The sequence below is a fragment of the Cinclus cinclus genome, chromosome 7, assembly GCF_963662255.1.
Source record: "Cinclus cinclus chromosome 7, bCinCin1.1, whole genome shotgun sequence".
Lineage (NCBI taxonomy): Eukaryota > Metazoa > Chordata > Aves > Passeriformes > Cinclidae > Cinclus > Cinclus cinclus.
The window spans coordinates 30,353,075-30,376,027 of record NC_085052.1 but is presented as its reverse complement, the minus strand read 5'-3'; the positions used below and the strand labels follow the sequence as shown (position 1 = coordinate 30,376,027).

At 38.9% G+C, this 22,953-nt stretch overlaps 1 protein-coding gene across 1 annotated transcript in view; it reads right to left on the bottom strand.

Annotated features, from left to right (window-relative positions):
* Window positions 1–22,953, bottom strand: part of FAM13C (family with sequence similarity 13 member C) — a 116,022-nt gene that overhangs the window by 64,391 nt on the left and 28,678 nt on the right. Inside the window, exon 6 of the mRNA XM_062496085.1 lies at window positions 19,661–19,707. Within this exon, the coding sequence (XP_062352069.1) occupies window positions 19,661–19,707 (47 nt within the window). The remainder of the gene's footprint in view (window positions 1–19,660; window positions 19,708–22,953) is intronic.

Below are 22,953 nucleotides of genomic sequence, written 5' to 3'. Positions count from 1 at the left end.
TAAGCAAAAGAAATAAGTCTTTTCTTTTGGTCCTCACATTCACATTTTAAATTAATCTAGGAGGTCCAAATCACCCTATTTTACTTTCAGTTCAGGCCTTACAAATAAGGACATCATAAGGGTTAAGGAGCTATGACATGACAAAAGGAAATGTTTAGCTGAAGATCAAAGAGAGAGAGAAATTAGCTAACTGCTGGAGCAAATCCTACCAGGATGTTGCTCACTTTCCATCCCTGGTGGGGAGATCAGGTTAGACAAATGTCTGTAAAGAATGGTTTAAGTGGAATTTACCTTTCCTTCAGGCAGAATTATAGACTAGATGACCTCCTGAGGCTTCCTTCTGGTCAGTGAGGAATCAGTTTACAAACACAGCAGCATTAATCACTGTCTCTGCAGTAGCCTTCCTGGCTCTTGTATCTCTCAGGATGATGCTCAGGAACTGTAGCTTCTATAGCAACACCACAGAGCTGCTTCACCTCCTTGCTTAGGGCAAAGCACTGGCAATCAGGAACACTTCTGAGACTCACTATAACTTGTACATCTTCTTCAGCTGGCTGTATCTTCCTGGGTAAGACAAAGTGTTCTGAAGCATTTCAAGCATCAGGTTTTCTAGTTGGCTGGCAGAACCTTTGTACCTCATCTGGTGAGAGGGAAAAGCAATGTTCTTTCAGGGTTCAAAAAGTTGTGAGTTTGAAAGCTGCTTGAAGGGAATGAGGACTAAGAGAAGGCCTCCTGCACCTGCAGGTTCCTGGCACTTCCCCAAGACCATCTGTGCAAAAACCTGTGGGAAGGAGAGATTTTTATATATTCAATGTATTAATTTTTTTTTTTCTGCTCTATTCTGTTTTGGGGCACTTACACTTCTTCTCAAAATCCTGTCACCATACAAACTAAATGGTTTCTATTTTAAAGTTCCCTTAGTAGAAGCTAAAGGATGGTAATAGCTCCATGAAAGCCAGGCATTCATTTTTATCACCTCCCCACTGCCCAGTATCTCCAGGTCAGAAACAGGTTTTCAATTTCCCTTTTGGCACCCACAGTAGACCTGTTACAGGAACACACAGTTCTGTGCAAGCAAGAAATCCAGAGACACTGGCAGTGTGTTTGTGGAGCAGGCAGACGGAAACTGATAGCAAAACCCTGGTGCACTTTGGGGGGAAATGGAAAAGTTTTAAAGTAATTTCTTATCCTGAAACCATTCAATTATACCTAAAATATGGCTTGAGATATAATAGGAAAACCATAATAGGAAAAAGGATTTGCAGAGTTATTTTTTTCCTCTTTTACCATGCACCTTTAACAAACAACAGCTGATATACCAGGAAAACACCCTAATATATCTGGAGAAGTGAATAGGGAGCAATTCAGAGAAAACAAGAGCATTTTATTCTTTTGGCTTTCAAGTGAGCACTTGCCTGAAATATTTAAGAACGGTCAGAACTAAATAGCAGCATACATTTCCTTTGTGTTAGGTGAGTCTTCTTTCTGTTTGTAAGAGCTGATTAGCCCCAAATGTTGGGGAAGAAGACAACACCACATCCTGCACTAAGGGAAGTCCTGCCGTGCTTCAGAGTGGGCAACAGAGGTCAAAGAAGCTGCTTTGTCAAACTAACACATGAAAAACCTATTGTGCAATTTATGCATCACTAATAAGAATATTAGAAAGGTTTTACTACTTTTCAAGACTTAGGTCAATTGATTCCCAAGAGCTTCAAAGCTTCATAAAAGCTCTTTGAAAAAGTTATGGCTTTTTGGCATACGTCTCTTTGCAAAATTTGTGACCAGCATCATATCTTGACAACCACTATTACAATAAATGCAATAAAAGGCAAAAATTGACTAGGAGGAATTTATTTCAGCATTACTTGAGATACCACTCATAAGAGGAAATATATAAAAAGCAAAATATGCACTTCTGAAAAGGAACATAGATGGCATTCTAACAGAGAGTAATATAAAGCAATTCTTTCAATAGCATGAAATAAAATATCTAAAAGCATAATGCCAGATGAAAACAGAATGCAAGTTATTAAAACTGCAAGAAAATGATCAAAATTATTCCACTATAATTTATCAGGAAATTCATCAGAGTGTCTATGGTACCTGACTAAAATAAAAGACAACAACAAAAAGAAAAAAACACATAAAATCCCCGTAAGATTCTTTAATTTTTATGTACAGACATAAACAGAGATACAGTTATGTTTCTCACAGGTATTCTCCCTGCTTTTTGATGTTCTTATTTTTAACCCCACTGATAAAGCAGAACTTCAGTTATATTCCACTTACTTATCACCTAATTTTTCATTAAAAGCTGCCACAATCACCAGCAGAACCTAATGGACCAGTGGTACATCACTGAAGCTGGAATAAAATGTATTTCTCATTGAATTTTGTGTTACTGGAGCATATAAGTGAATTCAGGATAGAAGATTATTCAGGTGATGAGTACCTTTAGGATCAAAAAGCTTCACAGGGGATTACATAAAATTTATTAATTTAGCTCATAGATGAGCTAAATTTTCAAATCTGTTGATCTATCTTTAAGATTCTAGATTCTAAATACCTATATATGCAACATTTTTCAGCAGTACTTTGGAAAACATTGAAAGAAGTCACCTTCTACAGTGTGTCCCCATGCACACCAGAATCCTAACTCATCCTGAGAGCAAACATCCTCAGGAAAGTGGTTCTTCGTGAGCCAGTGTGTGCCCAGGTGGCCAAGAAGGCCAAGGGCATCTTGGCTTGTATCAGAAACAGTGTGGCCAGAAGGACCAGGGAGAGCTGGGGGTGTTAACCTGGAGAAAAGGAGGCTCAGGGGGGACCTTATGGCTCTCTACAGCTCCTTGAAAGGAGGGCATAACCAGGGGGGTTCAGTCCCTTTTCTCAAGTAACAAGTGATAGGACAAGAGGAAACACCTCCAGTTGCCCCAGGAGAGGTTTCGATTGGATATTAGGAAGAATTTCTTCACAGGAAGGGTTTTCAAGCAGTGGCACAGGCTGCCCAGGGCTGTGGTGGGAGCACCATTTTGGAGGTATTTGAAAGACGTGCAGATGTGGTGCTTAGGGACATGGGCTGGTGGTGGACTTGGCAGTGCTGGGGAAATGGTTGGGCTCAATGACCTTTGAAATTCTTTTCCAACCTAAACTGTTCTGCGGCTGCATGAAGCTACCTCACAACAGACAACACAGTCTCAACAAAAAGGAATTATTTTAATAGACTTCATGTAGCAAATAGAAGATCTCAAGGGATCACCAATGCTTTTTTAGTGCTTCAGAGCTTGGAAAGCTCTTCAAGCACAAGGCAATAATTTTCTCTCCAACTGCATTTGATAACATCTAGAAAATAATTGTGCTGCTGATCAGTGGAGATAAATGCTATAGAGGGAGTGGTAGGGTCACCTCTATGGCACATCAATATTCATGATGAGTGGAAAATAATCTGAGATTTTCTAAACAATAGGGACACATACCAAGGACATCCTGTTGTCATCTAACTCAGATGTTAGGGTTTATGCCAAACTTAATAACAAAGCAAAATAATGGAACCCCTAGAGTATCTCAGTTGTCAAAATCTACAACAGAATTATGCAGATATTTATTTTGCACATTTTCAAGTATTACCACAATGCCTCTCCTTAAAAATAGACGAAGGAAAGCATTTGAACTGCAGCAGTACTGTCTTTAGTGTTGGAGTTTTTTTCCTCTTCTCATGGTTTAAAAAAAGAATAAGTATTGACATCTTGAGACCTTTGCAGTTGTCCTGGAGTCATTAATCCCTGGCTGACCTAATAAAATCAGGCTTTACTTATATTTCACTCATACCTTGTGATAGCCTTGTATGAACCCCTCATATTGTTAGTTATTATATTTGTACCAGACAACATGAAATACGACACCAGAAATAAATCACTTTCTTTTGTGGAGAAGAAAAACCACCTCTGCATTTAAAATCTGAAACACTTCAAAAAGTGTCTCATTCTCTATTAGCAGTACCATGGAGAAAGTAATTTTTTTTCCTTTAAGTGGAAGTCAGAACAGTGACTGTCGTACAATTACAGTCTCATTGATTCTACCACGAGATAAAACAATAAGCACTCTTAAGAACAGCTCCCTCTGCCAAGCAAAACAAACCTTACTAAACTCTTTGAGAAACGTCTTCTTCCTTGAAGTTTCTAAAAACTGGCATTTTCTGAATTTGACCTTTACATATTCACATTTTGGCCCCCAATTGATTTCATTTCTACATAAATAAAGGAGTGCAAGTGTATGTGCTAAATGTTTGCAATAACTAGAGAAGCATTTGTTGCTACCAGCTTGTTTTTCTTGTGTTCTTTGTGCAAAAGTAGCACCTACAAATACAATTCTTACAGAAGCTGTGCCCTTCCATTTCCAGGGAAAAGACTCTCCCATGCCATCACTACCACTCTTGATTTTTCCATTAGTCCCCTGCATAGGCTACTGTCTCTGAAAAATGCACCTGGCAAGACACTGAAGTGTTCAGAGATCAATAAAAAAGGAGCATAAAATGAAAAAAAAGCAACTATCCCAACTTGAATTATTTGTTGTTCAGTTCCAGCACATGTGTTTCTCAGTAAAATACACATGCCTTGATGGTATTTTAGTTTTACCAAAACTAGAAGTCATGCACTGTTTGAGGACAAGCCAGGACAATATGTGTACAGGTATACATTTTTCCTTATCTTGCATTTATTATAGATAAGTTGAGGGTTCTATTGCATCCCAAATATTAAAGAAACAATTTCTAAATTAATTTTACAGCTCGTGAATTATGATTCAACCAATTTATATCCACCTCATCTCAAGAAAGAGTGAGATTTACAGTGAAGTCAGCAGATAAAAAAAAATACTGCTAACCCAAGGCAGTACTGAAAAATGGGTCAAGAAAACGAGAAAAAAAAAAGAGTTCTTATGTCAGGAACCCATAATTTAATTTGCCTCATGTTCAAATCAAGAAAAGAATCAAAGATTAGCAACCACACAGAAAAAGTAATGTACAGATAAAATGTATGTGTGTGTAACAAATTTTTTGGCAGTTCTAGCTTTGACAGGATTCAAGTCTGTAAGTTTGGGTGGGTTTATTTATCTTGGCTACAGTTTTTAATTTATTATAGCTTAATTCGTAGGTATTAATCTTCTTATTACATCCCATACATCATACTGAAATATACTATGATATTTCAATGCATTTTGATTTTTTTTTTTTGGAGAGTATACACAGCTACCTTCTCAGTCTTGTTTCTTTTGAGAATCTTTGCAATTATTGCCACATTCAATATTATAGAAAAAAAAAACCAACTTCATATGGCAATATTGAACCCAGTAATCTTTAAAGAAATCACACCACAAAATTTCCTTTTTGTTTCTGTGGAATATCTCATGATAACTTAGACAAATCTATCTGAGGCACCTCAATCTTTAAGCAAAGCAGCCCACAACTAACCATGGGTTTATGGATCCCTCTATGCAGGCTCATCTGAAGCTTCTGTGGCCTCAGCTTCCTGTTTTCTATTTATTTATTTGCAGGGTGGGATACCATTTTCATTTCTTATCTTGGGCAATTCATAAGCTAAATTAAGTTTGCCTCTGTATTTCCTTTCTAAGTAAGACAGAAATACAATAATTGATAGCATGTACTAAATATTCCTTGAAATTGCATTGGCAAGAAGTCAGAGAATAATGTGCATGGGTAAATTGCTGCCAGTCACGAGCCTGGCCCAGTGAGAGGCATTTATTTTCTGAGTGTGTGGCCTGATGATACTGAGATGATTCTCATTAATCCAGTGACTTTGGGCCCCTTTTGGTATCAAGTGTGATTTAACAGCCTCCAACTGACAGACAGCTATATCAGATATTCCTGCCTCACGGTGCTATTACATGTCTGGTATTTTTTTCAATGTGAAGCTGTTTTATTGCCTTTATTCCAGATACCACTTTAGAAACTTCCAGAGGGCTGTGAACTCCTTGAGCTTGGAACAGCACAGAAAGAGTCTTTGTTGAGGGACAACCATGCCATGGAGAGATTATTTTTAGCTCTTAAGAAAACCAGACAAAATAGTGCCTTGATCTGGATAGCAAACTGCCTAAAAATAGGCATATGAGAAATCTTTCTATTTTTCCACTCTGTTTCACATATGAGTGACTTTCTCCCAGAGGAAACACTCACCAAACAGACCTCAGACTCTGACAAGCAGGGAATATAACACCTCAGAACCGTATCTCTACAAATTTTATACCCTGTGCTTTCCAGCTGGTTCAAAAGCCAACCAGTAGAAGTGACCCAGGCTTCCTCTCCCACCACTGCCTTGGCCCTCTCTGAAAGGCAGTGGCCAGGCAGAGTGAGACCTTGAGCCCAGCAGTAAAACGTGCAGTGTTTTCCCCTCAGTATTGCTTAGATTGGCCATGAGACATAATGGCACTCATCTGTCTCAGCAGGACAATAATTCACCCAAGGGTCCCCTGGTGCTCTGGTTTCTGAACTCCTTGAAGATAATGCAGAGAAAAGAGGAGATTGCTCAGCTTTTGGACACCTGGGTTACACTTCCAGTGTGAACTGATGCACTGATCCTGCGAGGGGTTGAACCAATGCCTGAGGTGTGAACTTGCTGTTGTTCTTCATGGAATTTGTACTCCATTTAACCACAGCATTAGAAAAGATGCTACAGTAAAACATGGCTTGAACATCTCAACTGTTTTTCAAGGCTTCATGAAAAGCTGAAATATTATCTCCATCTTAACATACACAAAGCTGCAAATAAACTGAAGGTATTGACATATGTCTAAATGCCAGTATTTATCATAAGGAGCAAGACTATATATAACAAATCCCAGAACTGATCAGTGCTCAGAAATGTCAATGTAATCCCTCAAATGAGGCAAAAAAAGACAATGAAACTGTCACCCTAACTAAATCAAACTGATCCTTCCTAGTGAGAAGGAACATGAGAAAGAATCTCTATGACCAAAAAAAAAATATTTTTGCCCTGACCAGCAAGATATAATGACATTAAGAACACCCAAAACAAGAAGTCCAAGATAGACATAGACAGATAAATCTAACCCTGTGATCTATGTCAGGATATGAAAGGGAGACTTTAGAAAGAGCCCAGAGCTCCTGTGGAGTGAAAAAGAAAGATTAATAGAATTTTCAAATATCTGGCTATTAAGCAAATTGCCTTCTCCTCATGAGAAATTTAAATTTTCCTGAACTTTCTTATTTGAAGGACAGAGGGAGAAAAGCAACAGGCAGTGACCAGCCCAGGTTCCTGTGCTGACCAGGCAGGTAATAGGGTCATAAAATAAATTAGGTCAGCATTAAGGTAGCACTCCAGCAGCATTTCATATGACAAAGAACAGCCAAAGCATCAAGTGTCTCAAATGTTCACCCTAAAGTTAAGCAAAAATGGCAACTTTCTCATAAAAATATGTTGATCTATATGTGGATATTCATATGAGTACTCACTTTCAGATAAACATGAATATCTCAGTCTGGTGTCCACACTATAAAGAGCTAATATATTTTTGCCAACTTAAAATTGAACGTCTAATAAAATAAACAACATATAAGTAATCAGCTTTCTCAAAAACAAAATTCACCACCCTCTGAAGTACTGTCAGGGTGCTGCTTTCAAATTTAACGGGAGGATTGTGAAGCAGAGAAAATTATGATACTGGTGCATGTTTGACTTTTCACTCAATTAATATGAAAATATTTGTAGACTGACATAAGAAGTCAATTTTTACAGTAAAACACAAAAAATAAACATAATGGTTTATAATTTGGCTATTTCCAAGTATTTCTAGCATACCTCTCCTGGAAACTTGCAACCACATCTGCTGTGGTCACTGCTGCAATTCCAATACAGCGGGTAAAGTTAATTTTAAACTGGTTAACACAACCACAGGCACTTCTTACTTTGCTGTAGTGAGGCCAGAGCTCAGCATGGGCTCCTTTTTTCCATGTTTAATGAGCTCCTAATTTGATTTTTATAACTTACATGGGTCTCTACAGCTGCACTTATCCTAAACTGTCATTTTCTTTACATTTCACAGCAGTTTCAGTTATCAGACAAGTAGGCACATAGAACAGAAACATTTAGAACAAAAATCTCCTGTAAATCAAGGAATGGACACACTCCATAAATACATAATAATAAAATTGCCTTTCTGCTTTCAAGGTGCATTTTAAAATGAAGCTTGTTTTGTCATCAATCTGAGCAAACTTGTTGGAAAAAACTGAAATGGACAGATGAATCTAATTCAAAGAGGGAGAATGAAGAGTCAAGCAGCTCACATTTCCTTGGTGACCACTTCTTTATACTTTCATTAACCTGCCTCACACCTCTCAGCTCCACTGAAGGGAGACTAAGCAAGTTGTCCATCCCACACTAAACTGCAGGACAAGGGTCCCTCTTGCCATCCTGGAGGCTGTGTGCTTAAAGAACCCCTAAATGTGATGAACCCCTGGCTTCTGACACCATTCCTTGACCTCATCTCAGCCCTGGCAGGAGCAAGGTGTAAACTCAGCCCTTACCTGTCAGCCCAAAAATAACTACCAGTACCACTGCAAAAGCACGCTGTGTTTTCCCTAGAGCTCCGTGACACCTGAGGCTGTGTGCTTTGGGTGGATGCTATCCAGGAGCCCACCCACTGTGTTCCTGCACCATCTGCTTTCTCAGCAGAGCCACATTACACTTTTACAAGCCTGGTGAAATCTGTGGTCTTCCTAGGCGCTCAGGTGTGACCAGGCTGAGGGATTAAAATATTCTCAAATAACATTGCAGCAAATTATTCTATTTACCATTTTAATTATATACAGCTTCTTTAAAACTCTGTTATCACTTCTCAGGGCAGTCCTTGCTCATCTGAACAAATCTTTTAAAATGAAACCCACAAGAAAAACTAGAAATTCTGATGCAGATCGTTCCCAAAACACACTATGGACTATATGGGATGAAGTTTTTGAGCAGGTGAGAAAAATGGAAGCACTTTTTATAAAAAAATTGTAATTTTGAAAAAAAAAAAGTAGTAAACTTTCCAAATCAAAGAATTAAGAAGAAATACAAGATACAGAATTCAAAACACAGCTGGAGGAGAGAAAGTCATTGTGGCTACTGTTCTGAAAACCTCTGTCAGTTTAATTCTCTTCAGGACAGGTGGTGAAGGAGTCATAGATTTAAGGGAGGAGCATTTAAGAAAGCAATACTTTGGCACATTGAGGATTTTAATGGAAAAAATTATCCATAAGAAAATATCTGCAGCACGCAGTTCTAATACAATTCTCTGTCACTAAATGTCACTAAACCTGCAAAGGCTAAAGGATGAAAGCTGTCAATTGTAAGGGCTTAACTAAAACTTTTTCTCAGATTTTATTTTGTAAAGAAATAATATATAGCCATAAGCCAGCAAAAATTAACATATGGATTGAATTTCAGTGAGGATATTGTCTTTCCTGTGACCACTTTAGTACAGTCTCTAAAACAAACAAGTCAGAAGCTTAAGTAGCAAAATTTTCAGAACTTTCTCTGAAGACACCTTAGGTTTTTCCACACTGAATCTGAACCTCAACAAAACTTCATCTGGTATTTTCTGCTTCATAGAACTGCCAAGATAAAAAATACAAAATGCATTTGTGCTCACAAAAAAATAAATTATCCACTTATCAATCTTCTCAAGAGATAAAAGTATTTCTCAAAATCATCAAGCAACTTGTATATCACAGTTGATTTTAAACATCTTAACAGTCTGACTGGATGTTTGCTTGCATTCAATGTAACCACTGTCTTTTCCTTTTACTATTTAGTCTCCCACTTTCAGGCTACTAGATTTCATGCTTTGCAGAGAAAGAGTCAAAAGAAGCAGAAATAATAGAACAGATTTAGAAATTGCAAATAACAGCCATTTTTTGCCAGCCAACAGAAACATCAGAGGTGACATGCAAAGTTGGCCAGTGTGAAGTTGCTCCACACGAATTTTCCAATAACTCAGGAATATGCTATTTGTCTGGAAAACTACTGAACTTCAAATCTAGGAAGAAAACTGCCCCTGCTGACATATCCAGTTCAACATATTGCAATAAAACCAAAGCAGAAATTCAGAAACTTCATTTTTACAGCAGTTATATTGTGAAGTAGTAGCAGCGTGAAGCTTTGGTTTGATTTATTTTTTCTAAGAAATTATTCCTTATGAACCCTTTACATAGGAAATGGAAAATAAATAATCATTAGCTTTGAGATATACTCTTATTTCACTTATATCACTGTATTACTTGGAAGAAAAGTACATGCAATATGTATGATGCAAAAATGCCAGAGCTTTGGGAAACCCTGAACGAAAATGGAACATTCCTTGGAAAATGTGATGGAAAATGAGTGCCAGTGTTTCACACAGAAGTCATCAAAGTATCAGGGAAAATAACAAGCAGTGATGGAGAACAACACCAGCCCCAAGTACTGAACTGCAGATGAACCGAGTTGCATCGCACGCGAGGCAGTCTGAGCCAGGTGTGACGACTGAACACCTTGGTGCCCCTCCTGCCCTGGCCATAAGGTCTGAGCCCCTTTCAGACCCAGGCCCTGAATTCACCATGCACCCGCCCAGAGTCTTGGTCAGCCACAGCTGCGCTGCCAGGGATGTGTCTGCCCTGCCCACCAGTGGTCCAGGTGCCACTTGGGAGCCTCCAGTCCACTTTTCCTTCCTCTCAGGGGCATCATGACTCAAGGAAAGACCACTGAGCCCTAACATTTTCAGAATCCAAGTGGGGCACAAAATTGCCCTTCTAAACCTTCTTCCTGTTACCAACAAACTGGAAAGGTTATTTTAGTGTATACGTGTCCACCATTACAGGTGTGACTTGACAAGAGCTCCAGCTGGAGTGACACAGGCAGGACTCAGATGTTGGATGGCATGTGAGGGCACAGCTTCTAATTAATTTACAGTACTGGCCATATGTAAGAAAAGTTTCACGGCTGTTTCTCAGAATTATAGACTAGAAAAAATGCAAAACACATTTAACCACAAATATTAAAACACTTCCATTAAAATATTCCATGCACAAGTCAAATTGAAAGAAATAATTCCTTCTTCTTCCCCAGGAATCTGGGCTTTTACTAATGCTTTCCCTTATTCCATCCAGGGGTATGCCTGTGGCATGCAAGGAGAAGTTATTGAGACTTTTACTTAGTGACAAAAATTTTCCGAGCCTTCTCTGCAGAATAAAAACTTTGCCTTCAAACCAGCTGAGCAGTAAAAGCCAAATGTTACCCTGTTAATAAGAAAGGGTCTCCACAGCAATCCCCATTGGTCATACCAAAAGCATTTAGACTTCATCCTTTTAATTACCCCCAGCAACTTTTTATCACTGAAGTCCAGTACTGTAATACAGTGAAAAGCAATGCCAAATATTATTTTTGTTAGCCACCAAAATTATTTCATTACTTCATAAACAGCCAAAAACTTAATTGAATTACTTCACTGAAGTTAACCATAATTGAATCTTCAGATCACAAGAAAGCCAAAGCAAAACAGACAGCATTTTAACCCAATATGCTGGGGATTCAGGAAAGTTGAAATATTAGAGCAAATTATTAATTATTTAATAAAATAGAAGGCAAAACAAGAGGCTTTGTATATTTGTACAGCACTATATTGCTAGTATATTCAATTGCTATAAAGCTAGCTAGTCACTTCTAGGTTTAGAACATTTCATGAAACTTGGTAATTAATCTATTGGCCTAACAATCCCCTATCAGAAATTTGAGAGAAATAATAGAAACAACTTTCTGGCCATGTTCATCCTCTCTGGAAATGCTTTGGAATTTGTTGCAATCAATAGCTGGCATTCTCATCCTCCTGTACAGATAGGTTTTTGTGCTATTACTCTCAATTACTGAATTACTCCAAAATAATTAAATGTAATAAAACCATTAGATGGTTTGTGGTATCAAAGAAATCATCAAGGAGGACCAGGGAACTTCTTTCCCATCCCACTGAATTTCTATTCTCAGTAATAAAGCAATATCTGAACCACAGTTACATCACAGACCAGCAGCCTTGGAAAATAATATTACCACTGTTTTCATGATGATTCATATCTCTAATTTCCAAATTCTCTTGACAGTCCTCCTGTGCCACAAACAGCATTAATGTCACACTAGAAGAAAACCACAGATCTTAAGTGCCATTTCTGAGAAAGAATCTTGTAAAATTCATTGTCTGTTATTTCCCAGGCTAGGCAATTTTAAAAGACAATCTGCAGGAGAGAAACAAAGTCAATGGACAACAGGTCTTTAATATTGCTCAGAATAACAAATCGCACAAAGAGCAAAATAAAAACATATTTGACCATAAAACCAAAAATATTTAAACAAAAATATGAAAACTAAAATATTACATAATGATGGCTCTCATTTTAGGAACAAATCTGCATGCCATCTTTCCCATGCATTCTGAGTCATGAAAAATGCAAAATGCTAACGTTCGGGTAGAAAGCTAAAATGAATTCAAGTAGTTGAAGAGTTCTGCTCCCTAACTTTGCTTCAGCAGCAAATAAAATCGGCTTTGAGACACTTTCTTTCAACCCCTCCCTGTGTGAAGAACGATTTGACATTCCCTCCCTGTGGAGCGGAGGAACAGCTCCAAAAGCAGAGCCCAATGCCCGGCTGCATTCCCGCAGCTGCTGATGCTGGCACCGTGTGCTGCCATCACCATCAGAACGACCCCGTTCCCTGGAGCCAAGGGCTGCCCCACACACATCCCAGAGGTCTGGAGGAATGGCACATGCAGAAGGAGCTGGCTATTTATATATTTCTGCATCTGCTTTAATTACGCTATCGCTACAGCGCACAACAGCAACACACTTTATCAAGCACTGACAAATTTTATGGTAATTGAAAAGCCCAATTAGCAATTCTCACACCACGAGCAGATTTTTTTTTTTTGATGCAGCAACAGTAAAAGAAAGAAAAATTTAGAAGAATAAGGCTCAAAGGTATTTGAAGTTCCAGAGAAATCCAAGTCTGTAATTTAAAGTATATTTAACACGTTTGAAATCTATTCTCCTCAACAAGGGCTCTGGCTTGGGAGTGTGCTTCTCAAACCCATTCTCTGGAATTCTTCCCTCATTGACATAACTAGCTTATGGTTTCTCTGGAGGAGAATTTTTTCCCATAGGAACCATCAAGAGCCAAGAGAAAATGCAACTTTATCTTAGGAAGTTGCATGCCATCTTAAAATATTTCTGAACAGAAATACAATCAGCAGCTACACTTGGCAAAAGTGACACTCATAAATGAGAGTTACCAATTAACTGCAGTTAGGAAAACCCTGGGTTTATATTGATGCCATGTGATGTTAAAAAAAAAATCCACAAAAATTTCACAGGGACTGTGAGCCAGTCTTGAAACCATTACAACAAGGTGCCAGAGCAGCAGAGAAATGAAGAGCCCCAGGAGCTGAGTGCTGGAAATCCTTATTTCATTGACAATTAATTGTTCAAATATATTCAAGCCAAAACTCTAACAGAGTATAAAGTTATTATTTAACTTCTTGGTGCCAGATAGGATGAAAATAGGATCTCAAGTTAGCTTAGACAATTATAAAGCCAAAAACTACACTCCTAAGGAGATCCATGTATGTAAAGGACAGTACAATGAAGACCACCACACACACAATGTGAATTCTGTTATATAGGTGTGAGTGACCAAATCACCTGTTTCTGTATCATTCTTTGTTATCATTTTGTATAAAAGGCTGTTCTTGCATGCTGAAATGAGTGATGCCTGGCACTCCATTCTCAGAATGATAACAAAACCAAATAGCTCAGTGTGTTGATTTGTTCTTGCACGCTGGGTGAAAGAACCCTGCTTGAGGGACAGCCACACCACACAAAGCTTCCCTGTGGTGCTTTATACACCTTTCACCCCTAAAGCATCTAAAGCAAGGTGATTCTACTCAGTTCCCAGTCAAGATATGTCACCAGCTGGATCAGAGATGCAGCCCTGTTATCCCAGAGAGGTTTAGGCAGATGCACAGCTACGCCAGCGACGAAACCTTGCTGCTTAATAGGAGAGACAGACTCTAAGTATGAAATAAAGCAAACTCAACCTCCACCTTTGGAGGAATTATGAATTTTCTAGCTCAAAATAGTCCTTGGTGTAAACAGGACTGACTTCACTTTTTACATAGACTACCAAAGCTCTTAAGTTACATAAATTCTATTTTCATAAGATGTTAATAGGAAAACAGTTTCTGTAATTCTATTTCTTCAGCTCCAGCCACACACATATGACTCATGATGTTCAAAGCATTTCAACTCTCAGGGATATATATTAGTGCCTGCCTCATTCAATTTACCATGGCACTGTTCTGCGGAGATAGAGACACCTGTTTTATAACAGGGAGAGAAACAAACTGCTTGACAACAATTAATGAAAAACTTTGCTTTGGCATAAAGTCTGGAAAACTGCTATTTCCTCAGTCTGTCGTGCTTTCTGAAGGAAGGGTGAGATATTAGCAAATTTTAATGACTGCTCTTAAAGGAAAATGAGGGATATCCAGAGAATTATACTTGCAGATTAAAATCTGGTAACCTAAAACATCTGTGGAGTTTTACTCTCAAAGTCTCAAAGCTGAAAAATAATCCACTGAGCTACAATTTATGATGATTTCCAGCAACACTTTCCAAGGATATTGTACATGTCACTTGTTACTGAATTTAATTTTACTAGACTGGATGAAAACTATTCTCTTTTGTTTGGAAAATACTCAAATGTTCTTTCCTTTCTAATTTACTTTTCCTAATTTCTGTGCTTTCTAACACTGAAATTTAGAAATGAAAGCTTGACCTTTGGCACAATGCTTGCTTAGAAAGCGTACTTCCGTAATTTCTGTCTGCACCTCCATTGAAGCCACTTTAAAAATTCCCTATGGCATCCCCTGTGACAGTATCCAGCATAGCTGAGCTGGCTCTGGACAGCGGATCACATTCCCCATAACCATTCATCTATCAGAGAGGATGTGACTGTGTCTGCTTTGCCTGGATCTGTCTGTCCCTCCATGCCCAAAGGCAGTGCTTGAAAGGACTTGCACTTGCTTTCTCTTGACCAGCCTGATTGCATCAGAAGCTTTATCACACACTTACCATTGCCAGTTATTTTTTGTCATCTTTGGTCTTCACTACTAATTGCCATTACCTTTGCATATTTTATGAAATGAGTATCTGGTGAGCAAAGAAGAGAAACATCAACCTTGTGATCCCTTCCTTCAAAACACACTTCATCCATTTCAGACTTGTCTTGGTGTGCCTGCTAGTTTGTTAATCCCTAAGCAATTTCTGAAAAAAACATCCTCGATAGATGTGACAAGGTATGTCTGCTCTGTATCACTAATAATTTGTACTCTAAGGGCTCCAGTAACTCTGCACGCCTCTTTACAAAAGGCAACATGAGTATTTTGGCATTGGAATAGGCAGGACAAAAGACCAGTTTCCCATAACAACAGTGCTATTTGTGCTTGCTCGATTCAGCAGCATTTAGCAGTCAGCCTGGTGACACTGCTCTGGTTACAGTGACACAGATACCCTCAAATTTAGCCAGCAGAGCAAGTAAATCTGAATTTGATAATTGGCTTTCATATTAAGACAAATGCCCAACAGGATAGATCTGCCTTGATTGTTTTGGTTTTTTTTCCAAAAGAAAAAGTTCCTGCAGCATTTTGAGATTCCTGTATATGCTAATAATCTGTCCCCCAAGACAGACACTTTTATTTGCCCTTAATAATGAACTTAATATAGGGATTAAAACTTCCTGCTAAGCACACTGTAGACAGCTATCAAACACATTTCTGCATAGCTGATCCATAAAATGAGAGATTTTTATATGCCCTGAACTTAAATCTTTATGAATCATAACAAAAAAATAAGTAGACACAGATCTTGTGGCATCATACTAGTTTACTTTAACAAGGTGTAACAGTAATTGGAAGACAACTCTTGGTATACAAAATTAAAGTCACAGAAGTCTGTAGCCTGCTCACCTACAGTGAGTTGTCCTCTCTTTTCCACAATAAAAGGAATTGGATAAATGTTAAATTACTGGGGCAAGTTTCAGTTGTGGAATATAAGAGCACATGACTGAAGTAACCAAAAAAGGGAAGCATCCCCCTGTTTTCTCTGAAACTGCTTGTGCTATAAAAGCAGCAGCACAAAGGCATTCCAAACAACAAAGAACATATTCCATGTCAGGGATGTGAAAAAAAAGTTGTGTGGTAACTAGCCTTGCTCTCAGTTCAGAATTAGCCATTAATTTGGGAAAGCTAGACTTCCTGTTGTTGGGGGTCGGTTCTTTCCCTTTTCCCTCTGTGGAATTTTCCCCGTTGTCATGCTAAGTTACCTGTTGACTGGGCCCTGGTGGCAAGGGGGAGGGGAGAGGGAAACCCCTCGATATCCAAACATCCAGAAGAGCAGACAGAAGGCTCTGGCTCTCCCCATTTCCCCCGCGGAGTTCAGACGAGAAGGACGATCGGTGCCTGAGTGCCATTCCTGCCATCCCAACACCAGGAGCCATCCTCACTACTGTCAGACCCTGCCCTGCTGCCTTCTCTCTGTAACCTGCCACCATCCAGCACTCTGCTGAGCACCAGGACCCACACCGTGAGCGGAGGGCTCTCTCCATCTCTCTCTCCCCCTGGGACAGCTCTGCCATCACCCCCAGCCCTCCTGCGGCTCTGCGGGACCCGCCCGCCCCCAGCACCGGGAACTGCAGCTCAGGGAAAAGGTGCCTGCAGCCAAAAAACACTGGGACTGAGTTACTGTTCTGTTTGTGGGTAATTTCATAGCTGTTGTTGTTCTTGTTTGTCTTGTTAGATATACTAGTAAAGAACTGTTATTCCTACCCCCACATCTTTGCCTGAGAGCTCCCTTAATTTCAAAATCATAATAATCTGTAGGAAGGAAGGATCACATTTTTCAGTTCAAAGGGAGGCTTCTGCTTTCCTTAGCAAACACCTGTCTTTCAAACTAGGACACCTGTCCTTTCCCAGTCATGTACTCTTGAGAGCATCATTCTTTACTGAAGCATTGACCAAGAAACTGGGCAGCAATTCCTTGTGCTTAGACTTAAGGAAAAGGTGATTTTATGGCAACCAAATACCAACATTTTGGTTCAGAATCAGGAGGCTTCACAACACACCCAGCAGGTTTCTTGATGGCAATACTTATTCACAACAGACTGAGGCTACAGCTCTCTGTCCTACATACTTACTTCATGGGTTTTGGACTTTGTGCAGTACACATCTTTTGGGGAGAAGAATGTCACATCTAAAAGCTGTTTTTAGAAGTGACCTTGGCATTAGATAATATTTTTAGACCAACTGTAGAGCTCAATGTAAATAATGCCCCTGCTTGCTGGAGGTCAGCTCACTTCATTGAAGTGCTCCAGTCCATGCTCAGACAAGACACTACCTCCAACTAAATGGCCAAGTGATTTTGTTCTTCCCGTTTTGCTAGAAACAAATTACTGTGCATTTTCACTTCAACAGAGTGATAGTAACAGACAGTCGAGGCTACAACTTTATTGACTGGCCTAAGGTCTTGCAGAGTGAATATTTACCAGCAGCATTTACTTAGTTTTGTTGAAATTAATAAAAACAAGTGAGGAAATTCACACCAGTAATTAGCTCATTTGACAATACTACTTAAATAATAAAGCATTGCTTTCAAGTATGGCATATTCAAGTAAAATTCTGCGGGCAGGGGGAATAAAGTAAAAAAGCCTTCTGCTGACCCTCACCAGACCTTGGTTGTACAAGAACACGCACCCATGAACATTAAGTTCTCTGAGAAATGTGAAACTAGATGTCTGAAGGACACAGAACTTAGGGTTCTGCAGAAATTTCAGTTAGGGAGACAAAATCACAGTAAAATAGTTTTCCAATAGTATTTGAGAATTAAGCAATTTGTTTATTCAAAGTGTATGGGACAAACACAAGGCAGAAAAATTTGCTTTAATTCCACTCTGTACCCAAAGGGATTTGACCTTAAATCCCTGAGGAGAGTGCTCTAGCTCCAGTAGAGTTCAAGCTGAACAGATACAGCCTCCCTGATGATACACTCCAGCATTTATAAAAACATTTACACACACTTATTTTTTCGTTTTTCTCCTCTCATTGCAGCTACTGAAATTCAGTTTTTTTATAACTCCGATGGACATCCAAACCATTACTTACCAACAGTATGACAGGAAGAAGTTAAATTCCTTGTGACCATGAAAAACCAATTGCCAGTTGTTTGACTATGATAAAAAATGTAGAAATAAAAAAACACCCAGAATTTCTGTCTCAGATCCAGCAAGGAGTGAGGAGCATGTGCAGGTCCTCCACCAGACCTAAGCAACCACTGTGATTAGAAGATGCCCCCTCACAGAACAGATGATTGTTTCAACAAGACTTGGTAATGCCTATAGTGATAGAGGTTTGACATTGGGAGGTACTGTCTGCTGGCAATTGAAACTGTGTTTTTTAAAGTATTTTAAAATCTTCTCCCTTGACTTTTAACTTCCAAATGATGTGTACTGCTCTGCTAGTATTTGATTAGGTTTTGGGAAACGCCAGCCTGTTTCTGCTTCAATGGCTTTGTTTAAAACCTTGAATTATCTTTCCTAGTTCTCTCAAAAAGCTATTTCCCACCTAATGTGGTTTATTAATCTGCTGCATTACTGGCAAAGCAAACTGAATATTAAGTGGGATACTTCAGCAGCATCTGGCAGTACAAAATATCTGGGAAATACTTGAAATTGTTCTGAATCATAACATGTTTTCCTCAGCTGTTTTACTGGAGAATGAAAAAAGCTCTGAAAAAACCTCACAATATCTTAAAGACTGGAATATGTACCATGATTTCCAGTGGCTTGTCTATTAGCTTAGTCCATGTATTTTTACTCCAAAATGCAAATGGGGTGGAAGACATTGCTCAGGTTCTAAGTTTTATGGGTAAAATATTCCTTTAAGAAGTTTTTTTGATAAGCTATGTCCCTGTGGTCAGACAAGTCTGCTGGAGAAATGATGCAAGGAAATCTAGTCTTGGGGCATAACATAATGCTGTTTGCTTAGAGAAATGTCAGTCTCATAAAAGCCAAGTCTTTCCGACAGAAACACAGCAAAGGAGTTCAGTTATTGATATATTTACTGGTTGTATCTCTGTCAACTGGTGCAACTCCACACCAGTGCAAATCCATTAAATACTTTCTGACACCAGGCAATTCCTCCTGGCCGCTCAGGTGACACCAACATATGAACCATGATTATAGGGATTTATAAGCAAAATAAAATGCTATAGTAATACTGAGAAAAAAAAAACATCCACACAACCCATTCAGGAATCAACAGTACTTTTTCTGGGGAGTTAGCTGGTGACAGTGGCCTGCATTTATCTGTCTACAGCTGATACATATCAGCATTGAGACTTTGAGAAGTTTCACTCTTTAGGTCCTTCCTCCAGCAAATCACTAGCAAGCCAACTGCAATTACAGCTGGTTTAGAGTAGTAAGTATACAGAGTATACTTAGAGTAGTATAGCACACAAATTTTTCGTGAGATGTCGTAAGTTTCCATTAAGCAGTTAAAACAAAAGATGCTTTCTTCCTACCTTAGCAATGTGAGTCTGTCCCCTCCTGCATCTTCTGTGTTGCTTGCCTGCATAGAGAGGAGAAACAGAATGTACAAGGCTGGATTTCAAATCTGGACCAGTTTGGTCACTGCTCACTTGTGCTTTCTCAGCTATTTTTGGGAGGATAAACAGCACTTCTGGCTCTTCTAAGCATTTTCAGTGTTCTTATAGTCAAGACCTCAGCCCTGGCAAAGGAGCTGGACATGCTAACAGAATCCTAATAGAAGACATACTAGAGGTCATTCAGGAATCAAAGGCCATCCCCAAAGTTCTGATGTCATCCTGGGTCACAGGTCGCTGCAAGAGGATAAATGGTCTTGCAGGATCAAAGGTCACTGAAAGGTCAGAATGAGCTCAAAATGTTGCTGAAAGGTCAGAGGTCATCCAGAGTTCAAAGGTCACCCATGGGGTCAGAGGTAGCAGAAAAGGTCAAGAGGTTATTTACAGGCACCCAAAGGGTTAGAGGTCATCAAAAAACGTCATGTATTCCATGTATTCCAGAATTCCCCTCTGTTCAGGGTACCCACAATTTTACACCATATAAAGAGCTGTAATTAGTAAATAGTATGGCAAATTGAAGACACAAATATAAAACAGCAAAAGCTTGCAGCTGAATACAGGAGACATCTATAAGAAACACCAAAGTAGCCAAATGAGAGGGATTTTAAGTCTCTCCACAAACCAACTGAAGATTTTGTTATCTAAGATTAAGTTACAATTTCGCTTTCGAGGATCTCAGTGGTGTTATTTTAAATTTTAGAGAAAATGGAGTTTTGAATCAGATCTTATGTTATCTGGACCCCAGACAGTTACCATGTAAAATGGAAACTGGAAAATATGTTCTAGCTTTGGCATCCTTTTCATCATTTTTTATCCTTTTGTTCCTTGTGATTTTTCCTGCGTCTACTAGAAAAATAGAAAATTCCAAATATTCACCAGATTGCAGTATAGACACAAAAGTGTTATTGCAATTGCATTTGTCATGATGTTATCACATGGAATTAAAAAAACCTTACACAATCAGAGGTGCCCAGGAGGAACCTGTCATGCACAAAAAAGTGGTCAAGTAATCTTAATCAAGCCTCAAGTAACCTTAGAATAATTATCACTGAAATGCAAAACTTCTGGTTCAGTCCCAACAGAGGGAAACACGCATGAGCTTAATTCCAAGAGTTTCAGTATACTAAACTAAGCAGGCTGGCAAGCACTGAACTGTCTTGTTAAATAAAGCAAGACCCAAATCTTACACACACACAAAGCACTTAGCTCCTGCCAAGAGGAATTTCAAGCACAGTGCTGAACTACAGAATTTCCATTCGCTTTCGAGCCTGATGCTGATTATGCTCAGCTGAAAAGGAAGATAATGAGTTCAAGAGCTCTCAGATCAATGGGTTGGCATGTGAGAATGCCCACCTGGAACCCCAAGCCTCTTCATTTTCCTTCTTTGCTTTCCTGCCCTAACACAAACACATAAATTCCAGTTACATTATAAATTTCCTGACTGTAAATAAGAGATTGCAATTCTTTCATCCTGTTGCCCAAAAGTACTACTTCTCACTTTCCAGCATCACAGTGTTCTGGGTTCACCAGTGAATACAGCTGTGTGAGCACTGCAGACACGGGGGTAAGGAAAACTCCTCCTCAGGAATTTCTGAGAGCCCTTCTATCTTGGGTTATTCTAAAATCATAAACCCAGGAATGTCCCCTGCAAACTCCAGTGAGTCAGTGCATGTCATCCCACCCCATCCAGCTGCCTTACTTTATTCTGGACTTGATCCAACATTTTTTTAAACATTTGGGGATTTATCCTAGGCTTCCCTTTTCCCCAGCAGTGGCTGCAGCTCCCCTAGGTTAAGGAGTCTGAATAATTTTTGTTCAAATTCCCTCTGGAAAGATCAGCTTTTAATTATTGCAAGGTCTTCACTAGAATCTCTTTGACAAAAGGCACTGTTTTCTTCCTGAACTTTACAGTACTAACAAGGCAAATAAATTCTCTGTGAATGTGGCTCAGCTGTGAGCACACAGCACACACAGTGTCATTGCCTCTGTCACTGCACCCTAAATACACATCACTGTTTTTTAATCTCACATGGATTTCTGCATAAGAACTGAGATTTCTCCGGGGATCTTTGCAGTTAGTGTAAGAAATTGCTGTAATTAACAGCTCACTCAAAATTTTAAAATACATCCCTTGCAGCCAAGGAATCTGGAGCCACAGAAAAGAACACATCTGCAAAATAAAGACTTTGTATCTGATAAAGACTCAAAAACACAGTGGGTTTTCTTCCTTTCCATTTTTAAGTTAGGCTTTGGGTCTGAATGTTTTTACTTCTTTAACTAATAATTAATCTACTGCAGGATGGTTCACAAAGCTGTTGCATACTGCATTTAACCAAACTGCTCTTTAAATGGAGGATAAAATGCGCTGAAGAAAAGCCATTTGTTTGAAAGTACTGTTCTAAGTGAAAAACTGCATTGGAAAAAAAGTAATTTCAATCAGCACAGTGCAAGGGCACTTTTTTACAACATCTACTTACACAAAAACACCAGCTTGCAGCCCCCAAATCATCTTCTTCAGTGGCAAGAGTATTTACAGATAAGCTAGTACTTTTTAAAAATACTCACCTTCATAACCTGAAATTTTCCCCAGGGTGTTTTGGACATAACACATTAAATTTGTTCTGCTAAACCTTGCTATGGTAAATATTTTGCTGGCTTCCTATTAAAAGAAAATAATTACAAAACCACCACCGGGAGAAAAGATATAACACCAAGTCTCAAAGAAAGGCTGCACACACTTCTGAATGCATTATCTCAAAATTCGTAGCAAAATGAACATCTGTGAGCGCACCCGTGTGATAATTTTTTAAAACATAACCTTTGAGATATCAACTGCTACAGACAAAAAACAGTGGGCTTCTTACAGGTACAGCAAATCTGAGCCAATACCTGACTCCTTTTTTTTTTTTTTTGCAGCTACTCTGCAGCTATCTTGGAACTTCCTAGAACCAGGGGCTGGAATTTGCATTCCAAAGAGGAGCAGAGCTCAACAATACATGTATCAATTTTATTCATTCATCTTCTCTGAGTATGTAACATGCAAGAATCCCTAAATACTTCAGTTTCACTTTTTAAATTGAGATTATATTGCAGTACCCAGTAGCACTGTTACAGCTCTATTATGCTATTTGAAAGCTACTATTATGTTCGATAATAATTTAATAATCTGAGGTCACATAATATCAAGAGGGCACTAAATAAATTTACAATGG